At 47.7% G+C, this 11,216-nt stretch overlaps 1 protein-coding gene across 4 annotated transcripts in view; it reads left to right on the top strand.

Moving 5' to 3' along the window:
- Nucleotides 1-10,103: 10,103 nt before the first annotated feature.
- The window catches only part of PGM2L1 (phosphoglucomutase 2 like 1), a 77,730-nt gene continuing 76,617 nt past the window's right edge, over nt 10,104-11,216 (top strand). Inside the window, exon 1 of one of the 4 annotated variants that reach the window (XM_073334025.1) lies at nt 10,104-10,405. Coding sequence is in view for 2 of the 4 variants with exons in the window: in XM_073334035.1 (XP_073190136.1) it covers nt 10,445-10,543 (99 nt within the window). In the remaining 2 variants the exon portion in view is untranslated. Of the gene's footprint in view, nt 10,544-11,216 lie in introns of all 4 variants that reach the window. The other 3 variants (XM_073334035.1, XM_073334005.1, XM_073334015.1) reach the window with 3 other exon arrangements.

The raw sequence follows: 11,216 nt of genomic DNA, 5'->3' as shown, positions 1-11,216 counted from the left end.
TTTCCCGCCAAAGGGATGTTATATTTAATTATATTATGGTCACTATCACCAAGAGGTCCAGCTATATTCATCTCTTGGACCTGATCCTGTACTCCACTTAGGACTAAATCAAGAATTGCCTCTCCTCTTCTGGGTTCCAGGACTAGCTGCTCCAAGAAGCAGTCATTTAAAGTGTCAAGAAACTTTATCTCTGCATCCAGTCCTGAGGTAACATGTACCCAGTCAGTATGGGATAGTTGAAATTCCCCATTATTATTGAGTTTTTTATTTTAATAGCCTCTCTAATCTCCCTGAGCATTTCAGTCACTATCACCATCCTGGTCAGGTGGGTGGTAATATATCCCTACTGCTAGATTCTTATTATTAGAGCATGGAATTTCTATCTAAAAGAGATTCTATGGTACAGTTTGGTTCATTTTTTTTTACTTCATTTGACTACACTTCCTTTCACATATAGTTCCACACCCCAACCAGAACGACCTGTTCTGTCCTTCCAGTATATTTTGTACCCTGGTACTACTCTGTCCTATTGATTAGCCTCATGCCACCAAGTTTCTGTGACGCCTATTACATCGCTATCCTCATACAAGAGGCACTCTAGTTCGCCCATCTTATTATTTAGACTTCTAGCATTTGTATATAAGCACTTTAAAAAAATTGTCATTTTTTAGCTGTCTGCCATTACATGATGTCATTGAATGGGACTCTTTTTCATTTGACATTTTCCTCATCAGATCCTTCCTGTATTTTATCATGTTCCATCCTTTCTTCCTTCCTAGGACATAGAGAATCTCCATGAATAGATCCTACCCTAAGCAATGTCTCTGTCCGAACCACGTGCTCCTCCGCACCTGTCGGCTTTTCCCCAGCCCTTAAAATTAAAAAGGTCATAGAGCAGTTTTTAAACTAAGTGCCAGCAATCTGGTTCCATTTTGGTTTAGGTGGAGCCCATCCTTCCGGAATAGGCTCCCCCTTTCCCAAAAGTTTCCCCAGTTCCTAATAAATCTAAATCCCTCCTCACTACACCATTGTCTCATCCACGCATTGAGACCCTGCAGTTCTGCCTGTCTAACTGGCCCTGCACATGGAACTGGAAGCATTGCAGAGAATGCTCCCATGGAGGTCCTGGACTTCAATCTCTTACCTAGCAGCCTAAATTTGGCCTCCAGGACCTCTCTCCTATCCTTCCCTATATCATTGGTACCTACATGAACGATGACCACCGACTCCTCCCCAGCACTACACATAAGTCTATCTAGATGTCTCGAGAGATCTTCAACCTTTGCACCAGGCAGGCAAGTCGCCATACAGTTCTCACGGTCATCGCAAACCCAGCTATCTATGTTTCTAATGATCAAATCCTACGTTACTATTACCTGTCTCTTCCTAATAACTGGAGTACCATTCCCCGGAGAGGTATCCTCAGTGCGAGAGGATACAATGACATCATCTGGAAGGAGGTTCCCAACTATGGGATTGTTTCCCTCTGCTCCAGTTGAATGTTCTCCTTCCCTGAGACTTTCATCTCTTCCGCAACAGCACAGAGGCTGTCAGACGGGGGGTGCGGTGCGGGGGTGACTGTTCTACTGTGTCCTGGAAAGTCTCATCTATGTACTTCTCCGTCTTCCTTAGTTCCTCCAGTTCAGCCACTCTGGTCTCCAAAGCCGGTACATGGTCTCTAATGGCCAGGAGCTCCTTGTGTGTGTTTACCCTATACTATACAGATTTCATGGGGGAGACCTGCATTTCTCAAACTGGGGGTCCTGCCAAAAAGGGAGTTGCGGGGTGTGTGTGTGTGTCACAAAGTTATTTTAGAGGGGTCGTGGTATTGCCACCCTTACTTCTGCGCTGCCTTTAGAGCTGGGTGGCCAGAGAGCGGCGGCTGTTGGCCAGGTGCCCAGCTCTGAAGGCAGCGCCGCGGCCAGCAGCAGCGCAGAAATAAGAGTAGCAGTACGACAGCCCCACTACAATAACCTTGCAAATCCAACCCCCCTTCCCCAACAAATCCTTTCTGGGTCAGGACCCCTACAATTATAACCCCTTGAAATTTCAGATTTAAATAGCTGAAATCATGAAATTTACGATTTTTGAAATCCTATAACCATGAAATCGACCATAATGGCCTGTGAATTTGGTAGGGCCCTACCCAAATTAGGCCTTGTCTTAGTCTCTAATAGTTAGAGATTGCTTTAGATCCTGAATTGTGAGGTTTGCTATCTCCTCCAAAAATTATAATTAATCAAGATAACTCTGGCTATTCTTGTTATCCATATAAATATCCAGTCCTTTTTTGAATCCTGTTAAATTCTTGGCCTCAATGACTTCCTGTGGCAAGGAGTTCCACAGTCTAATTACACAGTGTGTGCAAAACTGTTTCCTTTTATCAGCTTTAGATTTCCCATCTTTTAATGTAATTGAATATCCTCTTGTCCTTGTGTTATGGAGATAGGGGAAAGAAGTTCCTGATCTACCTTCACTAGGCCATTCATTGTTTAATAGACTTTTATCATGCCCACCCATATTCGTCTCCTTTCTAAGGTACCAAGCCCAGCGTTTTCAATCTCTCTTCATATGAGAATTTTTCCAGGCCCTTGGTCATTCTCCTCACCCCCTCTAATCTAGGACACACTCTTGCACTAATATGGTCAAGCCACATCACAGCCAGGGCTGTCAAAGTGTTTCTAAATGCATGATGGAAAATATAATTATGAAAATCAAGCTTTCTATGCCTGTATGTAAGTGGTGTCTCCCCCGCCCCACGGTGTGTAATATTGCCAGAAGCTTGTCCATGGAATAGCCTGCACTGGGAAACCAGTGACGCTGGAAATGCCTGACAGAGCATTTCTACTGGCATCTAAAGCTGTCAAAGAAACTTAGTGAAGCAGGCTTCCCCAGGGAGTTGATGCATGGAGTGGCTAAGCTGAAGCTGAGTGTGCTTTCTCAGTAGCATTTCTTGCCCTCTTGACTTGGGCAGTGAGGTAAAGTATTTGGTTCCAAGCCATTATGCATTGCCACTATTCCAGCAGTGCGGCTTTGCCCTCTCATACACCCCTCTATGTGAATCCCTCCCCAACTGGGTGGTTTCTTTTCTCCTTTACATCATCTCCTCTAGTGACAAAAAGAGGAGCCTAGCTATGGACCCCAGAACACTTCCCATAAGTCGGGGATTGCAGAGAATCCCAGGAGGGAGTGCTGTCTGCCTCCCCACCCCGTCTGATTGCCCTGGGAGAGGGGAAGACATTGGACAACAATACAGGTGAGGGAGGGTGTGAGGGTTATTGGTGATGACAAGGAGATGGGAGGGATTATGTGGAGAGCTGGATTTTAAGGAGGAATTTGCAAAAGAAAAGAGACTTCTAGTCAGATGAATGCAAGGAGACTGCTCTGTGCACAGGGGCAGTCTGGCAAAAGGCACACTGCCAAGAGTGAGGGGAAGGGAAAAAGTATTGTGTCATCTTTCCACGTCATTGTGCCATGATCTGTAACAACCAGCTATGAATCTCCACCTTGCTCTGTCTGTGCACTTCAGTCATACAACCTATGTTACCCCCGCCCCCAGCCATTCCACTTCTCGGCCTCTTCAGCAGAGACTGGGCCTCTCGCTGAACTGTGTGGTATTTTTTTCAGAGTAACAGCCGTGTTAGTCTGTTTTCGCAAAAAGAAAAGGAGTACTTGTGGCACCTTAGAGACTAACCAATTTATTTGAGCATAAGCTTTCGTGAGCTACAGCTTACTGTAAGCTGTAGCTCACGAAAGCTTATGCTCAAATAAATTGGTTAGTCTCTAAGGTGCCACAAGTACTCCTTTTCTTTGTGTGGTATTTGTGATGCGGACAAAACAGCCATTAAGAACTAGGTTGCTAGTAAGAGTGTGACTCATTTGTGACCTAAACCAAGTCTTCTTTCAGGTCTCCAGAGGTGAAAGGCTAGCACACTACCCTACTGCACTACTGAACTCCCTGTAAATACTTCTAATCCATGTATGCAGCCGCTGATTAAAGCCGAGATTAAATACTCAGGTTTCAGAGTAACAGCCGTGTTAGTCTGTATTCTCAAAAAGAAAAGGAGTACCGATGAAGTGAGCTGTAGCTCACGAAAGCTCATGCTCAAATAAATTGGTTAGTCTCTAAGGTGCCACAAGTACTCATTAAATACTCAGTCACACTAGCCTATAAATGCATTTACACTAATGGCTAGAGCACAGGACTAGGAGGCAGGGAGATCCTGAGTCCTAAATTCCTTTAACCTGATGAGTCAGGGTCACATTCTGTTGCTGGCAGGGTTGGAGGTCTGTACACAAGAGCAGAATGTAACTCATGGCGTCTTTTCTCTGGCAAATCACTTGACAGAAAAAACAACAAACCCCAATTCTCCTGAGAAGAATTGGTATGAGCTGTCAGGAGACATCCTCTCTGGCAGGGTAATTACCAGTATCTAGAAAAAAGAAAAGGAGTACTTGTGCACCTTAGAGACTAACCAATTTATTTGAGCATAAGCTTTCGTGAGCTACAGCTCACTTCATCGGATGCATACTGTGGAAAGTGAGCTGTAGCTCACGAAAGCTTATGCTCAAATAAATTGGTTAGTCTCTAAGGTGCCACAAGTACTCCTTTTCTTTTTGCGAATACAGACTAACATGGCTGTTACTCTGAAAAGTATCTAGAAAGTGGATGCGACTGACTCAGAGGCTGGGAAATCATCCCAACCCTCCTGCAATTTGGTGGCAGAATATTAACTGCTGGATCCAAACAAGACCTCAGATATTCTGTTGGATCTGTGTATTTAGGGCCCACATCCTGCTTTCAGCAAAATCAGTGGGTATTTTGTCATTAGCTGCAGTATGGGGGCAGGACTAGTTCTTTACTAGACTGACATCAATAGCCCATCAGAATTAAGTTGCAGAATTCTAAAGCGGTTTCCTAATCCCTCTGCCCATTACTATAGAGTCCTTCTCATTTCCCTGCCTCCTCCTTTTGTTTGCAATGCACCCTCCAGGCCTTTGCTGGTTCATTGAGACAAAGTACAGATTATCTGACCCCAGATCAGATTGGAAGCTTCATTCAGAAACCAAGTGACATCATTCCTCCCTGAAGCATGCTATTCATTTGGCTGAGATGCTGTTACAGCCTGGGTTTAAGGTTGCACTGGATTTCTGGAAACACATTACTGTTAGAGAGATAAAGAAAGGAACTGTGTTACCACAGTATCATTACCGTGTAAACTGAGAGGCACAGAAAGAGCATGGGGCATGCAGGTTAAATAAATAATGATGAGATAAAAAGAGCACTGCAGAACAAGGGCATGGATATGTACAGTACTGCTGACTCTGCTGGCATGTAATCTCTCAAGAGACGCACTATGCTTATTTTGCATGATCTTGATTGCTAAGAAAATCTGAAGGTGGGAAGGGAAGTAAATGGAAACATTATGGGAGACCAATACTGAATAGGATTTAAAGAATCTGGAATAAATGACATGCAGACTGATTATACTGAAAACACTGGCCATACTAAAAAAAAGTGCCTAGTAAATTCAGGACCAGATTTTCAGCTGTAAATGTAAATCAGAGCAGCTTCATTAAAGTCAATGGTGCTATCCCAATTTATACCAGATGATGTAGGGATCCAGCCCATAATAATAATTTGCGGGATTACACTAACTGATTTTGCATGTACAACTGAATTTTGACTAGTGACCATATCACTGGGTCGCTAATATGTATTACATTTATTGAAAAGTAAAATATATTTAAAAAAGTTAAAAAATGATGCATCACTATTCAGAATGTTTAGTTATATGATAGGTTTCAGAGTAACAGCCGTGTTAGTCTGTATTCGCAAAAAGAACAGGAGTACTTGTGGCACCTTAGAGACTAACCAATTTATTTGAGCATGAGCTTTCGTGAGCTACAGCTCACTTCATCGGTATGCATCCGATGAAGTGAGCTGTAGCTCACGAAAGCTCATGCTCAAATAAATTGGTTAGTCTCTAAGGTGCCACAAGTACTCCTTTTCTTTTAGTTATATGATACTGATACCTTTTGGCCTAATTGTAGTCCCACTGAAGTCATGATAAAATTCCCATTGAGTGAGGAACAGCAGTAAGATCTTGTTCACTAGATCATATACTTGCAAATCCTGAAGTTTATTATTTTAAACGATATGTTAGCTTTCATTTTTCAAAGATATTATTTTCTCTGCATTTTAAAACAAACAAGTTTTTTTGGCCTAAACAATGGTCACCTACCTCTTTGCCGCTGTCATTATGCTTCACAGCATGGCCACTCCTTGCTTCATGACAACAAGGACAGACATCCTCCTATTCCAAAAATGCAAACCACTTGCTATTCAAGTGGAAGGAGAAGCTTTAGAGGTGCTGAGCATCCATACAAGGCCCTTTTCAGCCAGCCAGTCTCCCTTTTTATCAGAGTAGCTAGCAATAGGGTGCCTGGTACCAGTGATCCAAACCCACAGAAAGGAAGATGTCACACATACACTCTTTTTACAGTTCCTGTGGCTTTGCTCCTTTGCAATTCCTGGTGAATGAGAGTAGGCATTCTGCTCTGGGACAGAGAGTCAATTAACCTTTACTTTCCCAACCACCAGGCAGGCTGTACATACCATTTCACACCAATTAGTCTGCTCATGTTTGTCTCTAGTGATGTTGCTTCCTTGGCCTTTCTCAGCTAATTGTCCCATTGGACAATTGACTTTACTGTTACATTTTCCCCTGCAGGCTTGATTCAGCTCTACAAGTTTACAGTATTGACAATCTCAGACATTCAGAACCATGTGTCTGACTCCAAACATTGTAAGATTAGGTTAAAAACCATCAAATTTACAAAAATAATAAAAGCTGGGTTCTTTTTACTTGCCTTTTGGTTTCTGAGCATTTAGCGTTCACTTTTTTCAGCTAAAACCGTGAGAGGTTGTAGCACTGGGTTAAAATGAGAGTCAGTTGCATCTCTCTGCACCACTGACCTCACCCACCACACTGGGGGAGGGGCAGGGGGTGTTTCTATTGCTGAAGCTCCATTGGTGGGGGCTGTGGCAGAGATATACTGAAGCAGCATAATCCTAGTCCCCTCAGCCACATGCCCTACCTGGCCAGCATCGCCCTTTTTGGGCAGCACTGGTCCCCTCTGGCTGACCCCTCCCCCTCTTATAGGAATAATTCTTTCAGGGATTCCAGGCTCCCTCTATTACACTTTTTGCAGGGTGCAGCATACGCTCTGTCCTGAATGGGGTCAGTCCCTGGCTAGCGTGGAGAAGGATCAGGGGCCATCTCTTCCCTACTTGGGGAGGCTAATACCAATGTGATCACTAGCCTGAGGCAGGCCTTGTCCTGTTTGAGTGCAAGGACTATGATTGTGTCTGGCCCCTATGCAGGGTAAGCCAGACAGCGGGCATGCTACATACTCTGCCTCTCTTGCACATCTACACAGGGACAGATGCAATCTGGCCTTAGGTTAGCTTCTTTGCATTACTCCTCTTAACCAGCTTCAGCAATTCCTCCCTCTTTTGGTGCTATTAACCCTGACACATATCAGGCCAGTTGTCATATCCCACATTGTCTTCTTTTCTCTAGGATGAACATATAAAATCCCCTTAATCCCTTCCAAGCGCTACAGCCTGTAATCCTTTTATTTTATTGCCCTTCTCTGGAGTCCCTCCAGATGGCTTTCATCTGTTTTCTACCAACGAGCCTCAAACTGTGCACAGTACTTCACATCCAAAGCTCTCAAAAAAGAAACCATTGCTCTATTAACAAAGCCAAGGGCCATATTCTAGTATCAGAGACACTTGCACGGGTCCTATGAGTTCCAAACATGACCCTAGATCCAGTGCTGTGGGTAAGTGCTGTGAGACCCAGATGTCCACGGAGCAAGTAAAAATAAACCGGAGTTTTCCTCTTCCATTGAGTCGTTTTATTTATAAATGACATTCTGTTTTCCAGGTGATTGTCACGTGCAGGTGTGTCACCCCAGGCTCTGTGAGCAAGAAATCAAGGGAAAGGGATAGTTTAGATTTCTGGAGTTTCCTACAGTGGTACGTTTTATTATTATTATTTATATTACTGTAGCATCTAGGAGTCCTAGTAACATACCAGGACCCCACTGTAGTACACAGAACAAAAAGACAATCCCTGCCCCAAGGAGCTTACAGTCTAACTACAAGACAAGAGACAACAGATAGATATAAACAGATGAGGAGCACAAGAAGTCAGAATGACAGGCAATGTTCTCAGCACACCAGCAGCCTAACTGTTGTCAAGTTGGTTGTAGCGTGCGTGTGATGGCTTCCCCTGGGATTTATGACTTCTGCTGACCAAAATCCTCAGGCCACAGGGTACCAACTCCCATTGCCTTGAATGAGAATTAATTGTATCCTGCAGCCAGAAAACAGGGTGTCTCAGGAAGCTGACTCAAAATCCTTGAGACTGGTCCAAACCACTGTAAAATTAGATCAACATTTTTCATGGGATGGATAGCTCCCTCCTATATCTTAAGCTTTTAAATAGCCTCTGTTGTTATCCTGGCACATATTATTTAACTGAAGCTGCCTGCCTCCCATTTGAGTTGTCTCCCACACTTCTTTGGGCCTGTTCCCTTCTTCTTCCACCCACACTGCATCCCTCCATTGTCTCTCCTCCCTGGTCCTCTCATTCTCTAGCCCCAGCCCCACACATGAATTTCTTACACCCACAACTGTGATATCCCTGTTGTATTTTATCTCCCTTGATTTCAACCAGTCCCTAGACTGACATTACCAGGTCAGGCTTTTGTTTCCCTGCATAGCTCATAAACCGCAATCCCCGCCTCCTGTACTGATGGTTTGGCCAGAGACTGAAACCATCACATTTCTCTGCAGTCAGTGCCTCCTATCACTATGGAAACAGAAGCAAGGATGTGCTGCAGAGATGTGATCACTACAATGGCTTAGTGCGGAATTGATAGGGCATGTGAACAAACTCAACCTGAGCGGGGGGGACATCAGTGAGTTATTATTTTCTTTTTGTGGTGGTTTAACTCCAGCTGAGGCAGAGCTGGAAATGCTGCTGAACAAAGGGTTTATTCCTTAGATGAAGGGCTTTTTCCTCACTTGCTGGGAGGTGGATGAGAACAGTCTATTTGGATCACAGAGATGTTCTAGGGGTTTGCAAGTAGGACAGATGACAGTGTAACTGGCAATAAATGCTCATTTTCCTTAGCTGGCTACTGAGTGTTCTGAGCCAACATAAAAGGAAGGAATGATGAAGCAACTGGAGAGGATTTTCTTTGCTCAAGATGTGGCTTTTCCGGACATAAGAATGGCCTACTGGGTCAGACCCATGGTCCTGTATCCTGTCTTCCAACAGTTGCTGGTGCTGGATGGTCCAGAAGGAATGAACAGAACAGGGCAATTTATCAAGTGACCTACCCCCTGTTATCCAGCCCCAGCTTCTGGCAGTTGAAGGTTTAGGAACACCCAGAGCGCTGACTATTTTGGCTAATAGCCATTAAAGGCTCTATGCTCCAGGAATTTATCTAATTCTTTTTTGAACCTGGTTATTCTTTTGGCTTTCACAACATTCCCTGACAGCGAGTTCCACAGCTGGGCTCTTGGAATCCTGCCTGCCAAGCGCTGAGCCCACTCAGGTGCTCTGTGACCTACACTTCCTGTCCTAAACTCTTCGCTAGCGCTCAGAGCAGCTGCTCCCCGCCCCAGAGGTGGCCGCACATCATTGGAGGTGTGTGCGCTGGGCTCCATCCGGCTGCCACCAAGGTGGGGTTTGCCACTGGGGTCAGTGGGAGCCGGAGTAGGCCACGGCTGCGCGAGGGGCCTCGGGGCCCTGGAGAGACGGTCTCTGACCGAGAGCGGAACACGTGGTGGGCACCCACTCGGGGTCAGCCCGAGCCGCGTCCACACTGGCAGCGCCCAACCCCGGGAGAGAGCGAGCGCGCAGGGACAGCCGGGAACTGGAGTCCCTTACTCTCCCTATGCTCCTCCCACATCTCGACCAAAGAAGGGAGGGAGAACTACATTTCCCGTGGGGCACCGCGAGAGGGGCAGCACAGGGACGGGCACGCTGCCCCGCGAGCCGCAGTCGGAGGCGGGCGGGGCGCGGGGCCAGGAGCGCGCGCCGGGGCGGTGCCGCTGGCTCGGGGTGGGCGTGGCCCGGAACGCGGCTGCGGCGCCCGTTGCGGGCGGGGCCGGGCTCGCGGAGTGCGCAGCGCGCAGCGGAGGGACCGTTATTCTGAGGCGGCGCAGCCTGGCGGCGGGAGGGCGCTCGAGGGTCTGTCCGCGCGCCGCCTGAGCCCTGCCCGGTCCCTGCGCCATCGCCGCCTAGTCCCCGGCTGAGGCACCGAGCCGCGACCCCCCCCCCCCGCCCCGGGCGATGCCCTGGGCCGTGCTGGGCGCCGGCAGGTGAGTCCCCAGCGTCCGCCGCTCGTGCCACCCGCCGCCATGGGGGACGGGGATGTCAACTCCAACCTGCTCATCGCCCGCAGCACCGGGGACGCGCAGCTGGACGAGGCGGTCGGGCAGTGGCTCAGCTGGGACAAGGTGGGTACACCGCCCCCGCCGGCCTCCGGGTGGCAGCCGGGCAGCCCCCTGACGGGGGGGGGGGGGGTGTGTGTGCCCTGCCCGGGCGCGGCCGGGGCTGAGCCGTGGTGTCCGCGCGCCGGGGGGCTGCTGGGGGGCGGGTGCGCGCGCCGGGGGGCTGCTGGGGGGCGGGTGCGCGCGCGCGCCCCTGGGAGCTGTTGGGGGGCGGGTGCGCGCGCCGGGGGGCTGCTGGGGGGTGGGCTTCGTACCAGAAGGCTTCAGCGTAGCAGCCGTGTTACTCTGTATCCGCAAAAAGAAAAGGAGGGCTTGTGGCACCTCAGAGACTAACCAATTTATTTGAGCATCAGCTTTCGTAAGCTACAGCCCACTTCATCGGGTGCATCCAGTGGAAAATATAATGTCTCGCCTGACCCCTGTAAATCAAAAGTCACCGACCCCACCAAGCAGACCGCACTAAACCCCACCATCCAGGCTTAGACCCAAGTATCACAGCCCGTAGGAGCAGACTTCTTGTGTGCTCTCGACGACGGCGTGTCTGCCTTCTGGGAGCCACTGGATTGCGCAAAAGGGCATCAGGCAGTGTTGTCAGATAGCTGGCAGTACTGGCCGATAGCTCTCCGATGGAGGGCTACATCCTCCCACCCCGTGCAGATTTTATCCCACTAAGGTGCAC

This window comes from Lepidochelys kempii, chromosome 1, assembly GCF_965140265.1.
Source record: "Lepidochelys kempii isolate rLepKem1 chromosome 1, rLepKem1.hap2, whole genome shotgun sequence".
In the NCBI taxonomy this organism is placed as follows: Eukaryota; Metazoa; Chordata; order Testudines; family Cheloniidae; genus Lepidochelys; species Lepidochelys kempii.
Note: the sequence above shows the minus strand (reverse complement) of the source record. Positions and strands in the feature narration are given on the sequence as shown.